Genomic DNA, 12,932 nt, shown 5'->3' with positions numbered 1-12,932 from the left:
AGGTGAGCTCTGTTGGAAGCACTCCACAAGAAAGGAACAACAGAAGAGGTTGTAACTTAAGTAACCCATTGTTTTCTTGTCTTCATTTTATTATTCATTTTTTTAAATTCTCTTTTTGTTTTCCTTCCTGTTATCACATACATTATTCATTAATAAAAACCTCCAGTAATTTTGAGAGTCTTTTTAGTTATGGTACACCCTATAGCACGGTAAGAGCCTTATATGACTAAAATAGCAAGGAGTGTCTCATTCCTGAATTAGTAGTAAGAGAAGCAATTGTTTCTCTACGCTATATTTTTAGCAATTTTGGGAATAAAATTACTCAGTGCACAATGCATTTACTCATGTGTAAAATAACCCTCTCTCACCCACAAAGAGTTAAAACATTCAAACTCACTTTGAAAAAAATCTCATTTTAAGAATAATTTTCCTCCAATGTGGGCCAAGAAACTGTAAAACGCAAAACGCATCTCAGTCATAACTATAGAATCGTCACCAAAGCCTACAATACAAATATACTTAGGGCTAGGAAGTAATACTCTATGCATATTTTTACAGTTCTAAATACTTTATGCCTTTATTTCCCCAGAGACTGAAATGTACCTTTTGGATTTCCATAGCTGGGGAGGAATTTTGTGCAACACACCCTAATAGTGGGCTTATTTTGAAAAAGTAGCAGATGATCCCTAAAACATTTCACAAATACTGGAAACTATCTAAGCTCCCCCGCCCCATGTATATTAACTTTGTCCATGAATGATTATAGCCTTACACATTATCTCATTAACACTTAGTGAATACAGAAAAAATAATATAAATAAGTAGTACAATAATAAACAACGATTTGCATTCATATAATAACTTACATCCAAGAATTTCAAAGTGCTTTACAAACATTAAGTCTCCGCAACATTCAGAAACATTTGTTCTAATTTATTCAGATTAATTAGACAACTGCTCCTCTGTTCTCTTTTTCTCAGCTCAAATTTCTAGAACAAATTCCTTCCTGTTTTTTCATTGTTACCACTTTTCATTCAGGCCTAACCAGATGATTGCAAAAAAGGTTATTTTCTCTACATAGTTTCCATCAAGCAGAACTCCATTAATTTTCTTCTCTGGCATATTTCCTACTGACATTATTTTCTCTGTATTTTTTTATATAGAACCTACTGTTTTCACTATTTTATATAACTACAGAATTTCTAAGACTACAAAAGTGCTTTTATCTTTAAAAAAATGTTTTATAGAGGCTTGTCATTTCATGGCCTCTTCCTGTAAAACTGTCCGTTTTATATGCAAATAAACTGACTGAGATTCTGAAAATCTATCCTTAAATTCTCTGAAGCTTTAACAGTAACATCTTTAGAAATGTAAGAATTATTGTGAGGAAAGGAAGCAGAGTACCCACTAGAATTTACTATCAGGCTGTCATGAATTACCAAACCATAGGTCTTTTCCCTGTTCGGCTAAACTGATGTGAAAATCTATACTATTATGCTTGGAACAGACAAGAGCAAAAGAACCAAAGATTTTTAAAAAATAATGTTTTAGCTGCAGTTCACAAGCTGTGTTCAGACAGCTGTTTGCCAGCTTAAAAACAAAATATCTCTGGTGACTTCTGCCTGTGCACACTTGGTGGCATGCATTTAGCATTATATAACAGTACCTCTAAAAATAACTGCATACAGTAGCTGCTTCTGACATAGCTTTTTGCTTTAATGAGAAAAAACAGTTACCCACCTCTTAGTAATTGTTGTTCTTCGAGATGTGTTGTTCATGTCCATTCCAAGCAGATGTGTTCGCGCTGTGTGCATGCCAGCTGGAAGATTTTCCCCTAGCAGTGTCCGTAGGGTCTGCCTCAGCACTCCCTGGAGTGGCACCACTACAGTGCCCTATATAGTGGCCCGCCGACCCTCCACCCCCTCAGTTCCTTCTTGCTGGCACTCCGACAGAGGGGCAGGAGGGTGGGTATTGAAATGGACATGAACAACACATCTTGAAGAACAGCAGTTACTAAAAGATGGGTAACTGTTTTTTCTTCTTCGAGTGGTTGTCCATGTCCATTCCAAGCAGGTGACTCACAAGCCTGAACCTAGGCGGTGGGGTCGGAGCTCACTGCTGACTGAAGCACTGCACGATCGAAGGCTGCATCATCTCTGGCCTGGTGCATGACGGCATAGTGCGACATGAACGTGTGGATGGAGGACCACGTGGCACCTCTACAAATTTCCTGAGTCGGGATCTGGGCCAGGAACACCACTGAAGAGGCCTGCGCCCTTGTGGAGTGGGCCGTGATCAAAGGAGTGGGGACCTTAGCCCGAAAATAATATTCTTGGATGCACGCCACAATCCACGAGGAGATGTGCTGAGATGAAACCAGGAGCCCTTTCATCCTATCCGCCACAGCGATGAAGAGCTGGGTTGATCTCCTAAATGGTTTGGTCCATTCAATATAAAAGGCTAGGGCCCTACAGACATCCAGGAAATGCAGTCTATGCTCCGTACCTGAAGAGTGTGGTTTTGGATAGAACACCGGGAGGAAGATATCCTGCCCCATGTGGAACTGGGAGACAACCTTGGGGAGGAAAGCCGGGTGTAGCCTAAGTTGGACCTTGTCCTTATGGAAGACAGTGTATGGAGGCTCGGATGTCAGCACTCTGAGTCCCGAGACCCACCTGGCCGAGGTGATAGCGCCAAGGAAAGTAACCTTGTATGAGAGATACAGCAGACAGCACAAAGCCAGGGGCTCGAAGGGAGGCCCTGTGAGGGTGGAGAGGACCAAGTTGAGGTCCCAGGTTGGGGCTGGTTGACTAATGTGTGGAAACAGCCTGTCCAGGCCCTTGAGGAAGTGATCAACCAGTGAGTTCGCAAAGACCGAGGTACCCTGCTCTCCTGGATGGAACGCCAAGATGGCCACTAAATGAACTCAAACTGAAGAGAGGAAAAGCCCCAGCTGTCTCAGATGGAGCAAATAGTCCAGGATAATGGGAATTGGGGCCTGCAATGGCTCCTGCCCCCGCTGATCAGACCAGATGGAGAAGCGTTTCCATTTGGCCAGGTAGGTGGCCTTGGTCGACGGTTTCCTGCTACCGAGCAGCACTTGCCTGACCTGTTGAGAGCACTGCATCTCCACCGGGTTCAGTCATGGAGCATCCAGGCTGTGACGTGGAGCGATTCCAGGTTCGGATGACGGAGGCGGCCCCAGTCCTGTGTGATCAGGTCTGGGAGCAGGGGCAGCGTGAAGGGCGCTTGAGTGGACATGTGCAGGAGCGATGGGTACCAGTGTTGGCGCGGCCATGCCAGCGCTACCAGGATTACGCGGGCGCGGTCCTGCGGATTTTGAGAATCACTCTATGAACCATGGGGATCGAAGGAAAGGCGTACAGCAGGCCGTCCCTCCAGGATAGGAGGAAGGCGTCCAACAGAGACCCCAGACTGCGGCCCAGGAGGGAGCAGAAACTTTGACACTTCTTGTTCTCCCTTGAAGCTTGTATCTGGGGATAACCCCAGAGGTGGAAAATTGAGCGCACTACAACCCGGCGAAGGGACCACTCGTGACCCTGGAATGAGCAGCTGAGGGCATCCGCCAGGCCGTTCTGCTACCACGGGAGGTAGGATGCTGTCAGGTGAATAGTGTTCTGCACGCAAAAGTCCCACAACGCAAGGGCTTCCCTGCACAGGGGAGAGGAGCGTGCACCCCCTTGTTTGTTGATATAGAGCATCACTGATGTGTTGTCAGTGAGGACTGAGACACATCTACCTGCCAGGTGGGGTTGGAAGGTGAGGCAAGCCAGGCGTACTGCTCTCAGCTCCCTGACGTTGATGTGCAACGCGAGGTCTTCTGGCAACCACAAGCCTTGAGTCCTCAGATCCTCCAGGTGCACCCCTCATCCCTGATCTGAAGCGTCCATTACCAGGGAGAGGGAGGGCTGAGGGCTGGCGAAGGGAACTCCCATGCACACTTCTTGTGGGTCGAGACACCACTGAAGGGAGCTCAGCACCAAATGGGGAAGTGTCACCACCGAATCCAGGGTGTCCCTGGTCGGGCGGTATATGGTCGCCAACCAAGACTGGAGGGGACGCAGCCTGAGCCTGGAGTGGCTTACCACATAGGTACATGCTGCCATGTGGCCCAACAGCTTGAGGCAGTGTCTTGCTGTGGTGGTGGGGGAGCGTTGAAGACTGAGAATGATTTCAGACATGGACCGGAACCTGGACTCCGGAAGGTACGCTCTGGCGTGGGTCGAGTCCAGGACTGCCCCAATAAATTCTATCCTCTGAGTGGGAGACAGAGTGGACTTGGCCTCATTCAAGAGGAGGCCGAGCTCGAGGAAGGTCCATCTGATGAATAGCACATGAGCCTCCACCTGCGCCCTGATACAGCCCTTTGTGAGCCAATCTTCCAGGTAGGGGAATACCTGAATGCCTTGCTTGCACAGGAAGGCTGCCACAACTGCCATGCACTTAGTGAAAACCCTTAGGGCTGCTGACAGGCTGAAAGGTAGCACTGTGAACTCAAGATGGGCGTCAGCCACGACGAACCTGAGGTAACGCCAGTGCCGTAGGATTATGGCAACATGGAAATACGTGTCCTTTAAGTCGAGGGTGGCATACCACTCCCCTGGATCCATGGAGGGAATGATAGAGGACAGGGAGACCATGCGGAACTTGAGCTTCTTTAGAAACTTGTTCAGATGCCACAAGCCCAGGATTGGTCTGAGGCACCCTTTTGCTTTCGGTATTAGGAGACACCGAGAGTAGAAGTCCCTGCCCCTGAGCTCCTGAGGAACTTCCTCCACTGCCCCGCTGCGAGGAGAGACTGCACTTCCTGAATTAGAAGTTGCTTGTGAGAGGGGTCCCTGAAGAGGGACCGGGTGGGGGGCTGGTGGGGCGGGAGGGAGGAGAACTGGATAGAATATTCCCTCTCTACTGTGCGAAGCACCCAATTGTCCGACATGATTCAGGACCAGGCATGATAGAAGGGGGACGGATGTGACCCAAAGATAGGGATAGGAGGATTCAGAGTCCTGACTGGAAGGTCATCCTCAACCGTACCATCAAATAGGAGGCCTGGGCCCTGATGGTGGTCTTGCCTGGCTGGATGACTGGCCGGAGGGCTGACGCTGGTTCCACCTCCTGCCATTCCTGCACCGGACATCTGGGCAGTTCTGAGGCTGGTAGGCGCACGGGGCCATCTGCGGCCTAAACTGCCTGCGCTGGGTTACTGGGGTATGCAGGCCCAGAGAGCGAAGAGTAGCCCTCGAGTCTTTTAGGCTATGCAAACGCTTATCTGTTTTGTCCGAAAACAGCATCGGTCCCTCAAAGGGGAGGTCCTGGATGGTCTGTTGCACCTCATGGGGAAGGCCCAAGACCTGAAGCCAGGCTCCCCGTCTCATGACCAGCCCGTTGCCAGCGTGACTGAGCTCGAGTCTGCCACGTCCAGGGCTGCCTGGAGGGAAGCTCGGGATATCAATTTTCCCTCTTCCACCAGGGCCGAAAATTCCGTTCCTGAATCCTGGGGAAGGAGCTCAGTGGACTTAGACAGGGTCGAGCACGTATTATGCCCATACCGGCTTACAATAGCCTGTTGATTGGCTATAAGTAATTGTAGTCCCCATGTGGAATACACTTTCCTGCCAAACAGGTCCAAATTTTTGGCCTCCTTGTTTTTCAGCGTTGATCCTTGGAACCCGACGTTCCCTCTGGTTGGCCGCATCCACCACCAGGGAGTCTGGGGGAGGGTGGGCGTACAGGTGTTCATGGCCCTTGGAGGTTATAAAGTATCGCCTCTCCGTCTTTTTGGCAGTGGGGGCCAATGAAGCTGGCATCTGCCATAAAGTGCGGGAAGTGTCCACTATTGTCTTGATCAATGGTACGGCTACCCTGGATGGGCCCAAGGGGGCCAGAATATCCATTACCGGATCCACATCCACCTCAATTTCCTCCGCCTGGATTGCCAAGCTCTGAGCTGCCTGCCAAAGCAGCTGCTGGAGTACCCGATTGTCCTCTAGAGCTGGTGCCGTAGCCGTGCCCGACCTGCCTCATCTGGGGAGGAGGAAGGAGGATATCATTTGTAGCGGACCCTCCTCCGGTCCGTCCATGCCTTCAGGGGCCTGTGGCACATGGTACTGTGGTTGCGGGGCCGGTGCCTGTTCCAGATGCAGCGCAGCGGCCGGTACCAGTGTCGATAAAGAGCGGCTTGGCGTGTCGGGCGGTACCTGTGGAGCCAGAACCATGGTCACCGCCGATGCCGATGTCCGGCTAGGGGGTGCCGAACTTCGAGGAGGACCTGGAGCGAGGACCAAACGCCTGACCCACCAACTGGTGGCAGGCCCAGGGGGTCCAGAACGGCCACCGAGAGGGCGGCTGCCATTGATGCTGCCACTGCGGCAGGTATGGTTGCTGGCTCGCCCGCGAAGCTGATCTCCTGCTCCGTGATCTGCTGAAGCAGTAGGACTCTGCCTCTGAGTCTGAGGTCTCTGAGTAGGAAGACCTGGGGGGGAGCGGTACCCACTGTTGCTAGGGAGCGCTGCGGCAGGGGTGGGGAACTCTCCCTCTGCCCCGGTGCCACCCGGGTGGCGCGGGGCGAGAAGTGAGGCAACATCATGGTCGGCTTGCCCCGCGATTGTACTGGGGGTCGGGCCACGGTTGGCGGCTCCCTGTGGCGGTGCAGGGAGGCCAGCACTGGGAGGCTCAACAGGTCGGAGGCCGCCTCGAACTCCTATGGCGTCTGGGGATCTTGGCTGGTCCGGACTCAATCGCCCTCTCTCTGGGGCAGGAGTCAACGGAGCAGCAGGAGGATGAGGCTGTGGCCCAGCCTGTCCACTTGTACTCGTGGACGACGTCGGCCTCTTAAGGTCCTGGCACGGTGATCGTTCCCTCACAGGCCTCTTCTTTTTTGCAGGCACTGGAGAGGGTGAGCGGTGCCGCACGCACGGAGGCCAACTTCCTATGGCCTGACTCCCTCCGGTGCCGGGGTTTGGAGGCTTTGGGCTGGGCCCCAAGTCCTGATGCCAGTGCTAGGGCGCTATGCACTGAAGATGATGTGCTGGGTGCCAGATCAGCCGGTTTGGGGTTGGAGGGTGGCCGCAAGGCTGCCTCCATCAGAAGCACTCTAAGTCTCTGCTCTCTATCCTTAAGAGTCCTGGGATGGAAGCCCCTGCAGATATTGCACCAGTCTCTTTGAGGGCTCTCTCCGAGGCACCTCAAGCAGGCAGAGTGCGGGTCACTCTTTGGCATAAACTTCCCACAGTCCTTGCAGAGTTTAAACCCCGGGGACCTGGGCATGCCCCAGCGGGGCGACGAGTAAATTGGAGGGAGCTCCCCCAACAGCTAACAACTACGTGCAACTGATCCAAACTAAAACTAAACTATATACACTAACAACGGGACACTACTAAACTTGCTATCAGTGAGCAAGGTTCCAGTTAGTCGTCAGGCAGTAAGAAGGAACTGAGGGGGTGGAGGGTTGGCAGGCCCCTATATAGGGTGCCATAGTGGCGCCACTCCAGGGGGCACTGAGGCCAACCCTACGGATGCTGCTAGGGGAAAATCTTCTGGCTGGCATGCATGCGGCATGCACACACCTGCTTGGAATGGATATGAACAACCACTCGAAGAAGAATGGGTAAGAGTTTTCAAAAGGGATGCAGATTAAGAAAGTGATACAAAGCTTGTGAGGGCTCCAGACAGTTCTCAAAACAAAAAATATACTATTAGCATGTTATATCTTTAGGTTTTTTTAAATTACCATAATCATGTTAAGGGGGGCAAGTAGATTTTGTGGTTTTTGTGGTCAATTTTCATGATCATTTTCTAACACAGTGGTTTGTCAGTTTTTGTCTGCCCAAGTATAAACAAAAACAAGTAATTACTCACCCATCAACAAAGCTACTTATCCCAGAATTTGAAAGGCTGATCTATGCAGGAATTAAGTGGCTGAATACAACTAGAAGACATGATGAGGTCCTCTCAAACATTAGGGCTTTTACTAAGAAAAGTTTGACAAACTGATTATTAAATACTCCACTACCTGAAGCTTTACATTAAGAACTTCAGCTACAGTTGCAATGTCACAGCACAGCAGGTGAAAATACATTTCTGAAACAAATGTCAGCATGGAATAATTTTGAAACAACCTTTTGATCTACAACACCTCAAGCCAGGAGAGAACACCAAAACAGATTATATTGTTGGTAACACATGGTGCTGTTTGCTATAATAGTAAGCATTTCTATAGGCTCCAAAATAGAGAGAAAACACAAATAGAGATAAAAGATACAGGAATTCTTTTAGTTTATCACGTTTCCCATAAAAATCCATCCACAACAGAAATTTAGCTACCAAAACAGAACCCACATCCAAAACAACAAAATCCCCAAACCCAGCGGTTTAGAGCTTGCTCTCTCTTTCACACACATGTAGAAATCTTCTAAATGGTAGCATACTGAATCAAGTATTGGGAAACTTGGCCAGATCATTACAGTAAATTTCAGTTTATTTTCTTTTCACCCTTCTGAAATGTGAAATATTTGAAATCAGTGTATAAGTAGTGTTAAGTTCTAATATTTTAAAATGCGTATTTCATTTGACTACAGGTCTGTCTCATCTTACGCTGGGGTTACGTTACGCAGACAGCACGTAAAGTGAAAATCTCGTATAGTCAAAATTACATTGAGTGTGATGGCGGGCAAAATCGCTCGCATTACAGAAACAGTATTTAAATTGTTATTTTTCTCTTTTTTTTTGTTTTTTTCTTGTTTTTGCCAACTGTGTAAAGCTGAAATCGCGCATGTTAAATGCGCCTAAGATGCGACAGATCTGTATATCTATACCCCTGGGACTACAGCATGTCAATAAAATAACTGATTAATCTGTATATTTCAATAGTTTAAAGACTCCAACAATCCCCTATTCCTAGGCTCTTCATAAAATGGATTCATATAGGTTTTCCACATCCTCCTGCTACTTCTGGTAATCAAAGAAAAGTTAGCCTTTCAACATAATTCTTTATCCCTTTTCCTAAATAAAGCCATTTCTCAGTTAGCCAATCCCACTGTTTTCAAATATACTTAATTTTAAGCATATACTTAAATCCACAGCACTGAAACATGTGCTTATGCGCTTTTATGTATTGGTGCCATAAGAACTAGTCATGAGAGGTGCTGAGTGCTAGCAATGAATGGGAACTGTGAACCTCCCCCACAAAAGGCATTTAGCAACTTCTAATAATTTGCAAAACTTACTCATCTAATTGGATAGCATTAAAACAGGTGCTACAACTAATATACGCAAACTGTACGGGCAGTAATAGATGCATAACAAAACTTACCATCTTGATCTGTGGTAACTGTGATAGCTGTGAATGGCTTGGGGGAGAAACTCAGCTCAGAGACTCCATTCATGGCTTCTATTTCAAAGGTGTAGTTCACATGAGACACAAAATCAAGCACAGTCACAGATGAGTTAATCAGGCCTGTATGTCTTGGGATGAAACGGATACCTCCACCGCATATCTCACATTGGCTGGTGTCTGATCCACATTTCTTACAGCTGACGCTGTAGGTGAGATCTTTTCTTCCCCCTGTGTCACTAGGTGGGCTCCATTCCAACATAAGAGCTGTTTCATTAATATTAGAAATCACATTCCGTGGAGCAGAAGGTGGCCCTAGAGAAAAAGAAAACAGTTAAACTATCCTTACTGTGTAGTTTGGGAAAACAGAGAGCTTGAGCTACTGATTTATAATGACAAACTAAAAGAGTTAAATATGTATAATTTGGGTTAGTGACAAGTAGAAGGGCACAGTCTAAAATATCTAAACATTTAAAATATTTGAAAGTTAAATATCAAGGAGGGAAAATAATTATCTGAGATCATATAAAATGATATAAAAATGTATGGAGTGAAATTAAGAGATAATTTAAGATAAACATTAAAAATATCCCACTATTTGGGACATTCAGAAACTAGGCCTGACAAAACAAAAATTGCATGCTAAATACCCACTGGGCGAGTGAGAAGTAGGCATAGATTTTTTTCCCCAAAAATATATTTTGTTTATTTTATTTCTATTATGGTAGGCTTTTTAGGATGCCTTTTTAATCTGTTTTGCTATTCTAGAAGATTTTAAATGAATAAATTTTAAAAATAGTAAATGTACAATAGGGAATCATTCTGCTCGAACAGAGAAAAGAGAAAGAAACTAAACAGAGTTTTTTCCAGTATCTGAACTGCTGTCATTCTGCAATTCACCCAAAAGATGGCAGCTTCATTAAAACTCAAAGGGCTCACTAATATCTCTCTGGGATACTATTCAGTAATGATTCACAGGAAATTATGTCATCTGCTGACCCATCAACAACACTATTATTATGATGATGATGATCTTCCATCCAAATTATGAACCTGTCCAGAACCCATTTCATTCGTGAGGCCTGACAGGATTCTGTTATAAATTGGTGTTACTGCAAGTGAAGGTCCATTATTCTTGTTATAAATGTTCATTATTATTCAGTTTCCTCATCACCATTCTGCTGTCCAGTAAGACATAAAGGAACCATCAGAGCTGTCTAGTGATTAATATAGAAATGGAAGCCAAGAGAATCTTGGACTGTAATTTTAAAGGTAGATCAACATTTGCAAATGAGGGCATCTAAATTTAGGTGCCTAACATCAAAAAAGGCACATAAATAAAAACGGTCTGATTTTCAGAGGTGCTGAGCACTTGGAGCTCCCTTTCACCTCAGTGGGAGTTCCAGGTGTTCAGTGGCAATTCTTAAGGCCAGGTCACTTATTTAGGTTCCTAATTTTGGCATGACAATATTGCACTGTAGTGACTAGAGGTCAAAAATCATGGTAGGGTTGTGTTACTTTGCAAACCACTAAGTTCAGCCCAGATTCAAGAAAGCTCTAGGACTTTGGCCTCATGGTATTTTCATGGCTCCTTTGCCTCCCACAGAACCCCACCACCTCCCCCCCAAACAGCTGGCTCTCTCCCCTTATTGGCCCAGGAAACCACCTAACCTTGTCTTAGATATCTTAGGATGGGATAGACAGGAGCAGGAGGAAACTATAATGCCCAAGTCTAGGTGGAATTTTCCTGGCCTCTTCCCATTATCTTCAGGGGGTTCTAAAAAGCCTCCCCACCAACCATGGTCTTTAGGAATGCCACCAGCACCTAGAAAAGGCTGATGCCTCGCTGGTTTCATTTCTGATCTTCTCTGATCCTTGATACAGCTATGAAAGACATCCACTACATCTGTAAACCATTTATCTACTGAACTGGCTGCAGAGAGTCACTCGAATCCTTACTGTGGTAACTCAGGAAGACCTAAGTTTTCCAAGCAAACATGATAGCTATGATGCCTCAAACTCTAGGGCATGGTTGCTCGGAAACCCCAAGGGAGGTTTTTAACTACCCTGCTAAATATTACAGGATTTCTCTACAGCTGATTCAATAATAGAGTTAGTTGGGAATGGGAGTGCTAGTGGTAGGGGACTGTGATGGGGCACACTTGACCCGCACTGGTACTGTGGAGGTTAACTCCACTCTCTGTGATGAGGAGGCCATGCCCCCTCAGCCTTGGTGGGGCATGCTCTGGCTGAAGACTAGATATAAAAAGGAACAGCTCGGCTCATTCAGGACTGACCGCGAAGGAGGGAGGACACATGATGCAAGCTCCAGCCTGGGAACTGTGAAAGTCCCAGATGGCAGAAACCAGGGAGACTGAGACTCTGGAGGACGCCCAAGGAGAGGAGCCCAGAGACCTTGGAGCCACTGCATCAGGAACAGAGTCGAAAGTAGCTCAGGGGGACTAGTTATTGTGCCATATGGGGTCAGCGTGTTTCGGGTGGATTCCCTGATGACCCAGTGGCAGGCATACCTGCCAATGACAGGGCCCTGAGCTGGGACCCAGTGAAGCAGCAAAGGCCTGGGTCCCCTTACCCAGCCACCCCTCCCCCCAGGCAGTGGCCCACTCCCCTGACCAGTTGCCAGGCCAAACAGCCCTACTGAAGAGGGCTATTACACTGACTCTGCTCATTGGGCCATGCAGCCCTGCTGAACAGGGCAGTGCTACTGACCCTTGCCACTAGGCTGTACAGCCCTTCTTATTGGCTCTGATCACTAGGACACACATCCCTGCCAAACAGGGCAGCCCTATGGACTCTGGCTGCTAGGCCACACAGCCCTGCCAAACAGGGCAGCCCTATGGACTCTGACCACTAGGCCACACATCCCTGAGAGAGGGCCGCAATATTGACTTTTAAACTAGGTCAAGCTATCCCAAGACAAGTGATGGTTGTGTAGTCTCAGCTGTGGGGCCATCATTACACCCACCCTGTCCCAAGAAGGAATGGGGTGCACTTGCCTGGCGATAGGGACACAATTTTTTTTCTTCCCATTTAACACCTCATAAGACCTTGAATTGAATGGGGAAGAACAAAAAGATGGAGGTACAGAAGCAGAAAAAAATGCTTCTCAACCACTTTCGGGAAGATTATAGAGCAAGTAGCACAACATAGACCAGGAGTCACGTCATCAACATCTACTTCCCCATGATGACAAACAAGGTCAGATTTGGTGGACAAATGGTGAAGGAAGAAAAGATGCATCCTAGTTGGAGAAAAAGTGAAAGTTATTTTAATGGAGATTCTGAGTTGTGTAGAACCCAAAACCCCATGTGACCTTGTAGTGAACTTGCAAAATGATCCACTGCAAATAGACCATGCATTTTTCTCCACATGACCAGCATGAACTGAACCCTGCTACTGTGATCTTAGGTAAATCACTCAAACTCCTTAGGTACCAAACTTGAGGCAATGTCTACACTAGCAGTTCTCAAACTGTGGGTCAGGACCCCAAAGTGGGTCACAACCCCCTTTGAATGGGCTCACCAGGGCTGGCTTAGACTTGCTGGGGCCTGGTGCTGAA

The 12,932-nt window shown here is 47.4% G+C and overlaps 1 protein-coding gene across 8 annotated transcripts in view; it reads right to left on the bottom strand.

The window, feature by feature from the left end:
* EPHA6 (EPH receptor A6) overlaps window positions 1-12,932 on the bottom strand; it is a 917,633-nt gene that overhangs the window by 409,428 nt on the left and 495,273 nt on the right. For 6 of the 8 annotated variants that reach the window (XM_050957100.1, XM_050957118.1, XM_050957110.1 and 3 more), the window contains exon 5: window positions 9,332-9,667. In XM_050957100.1, coding sequence (XP_050813057.1) covers window positions 9,332-9,667 — 336 coding nt within the window. Of the gene's footprint in view, window positions 1-9,331; window positions 9,668-12,932 lie in introns of those variants that run through there. The other 2 variants (XM_050957127.1, XM_050957137.1) reach the window with 2 other exon arrangements.

Source organism: Gopherus flavomarginatus, chromosome 1, assembly GCF_025201925.1.
Source record: "Gopherus flavomarginatus isolate rGopFla2 chromosome 1, rGopFla2.mat.asm, whole genome shotgun sequence".
NCBI lineage: Eukaryota > Metazoa > Chordata > Testudines > Testudinidae > Gopherus > Gopherus flavomarginatus.
This window is presented reverse-complemented; position numbering and strand designations above follow the sequence as displayed.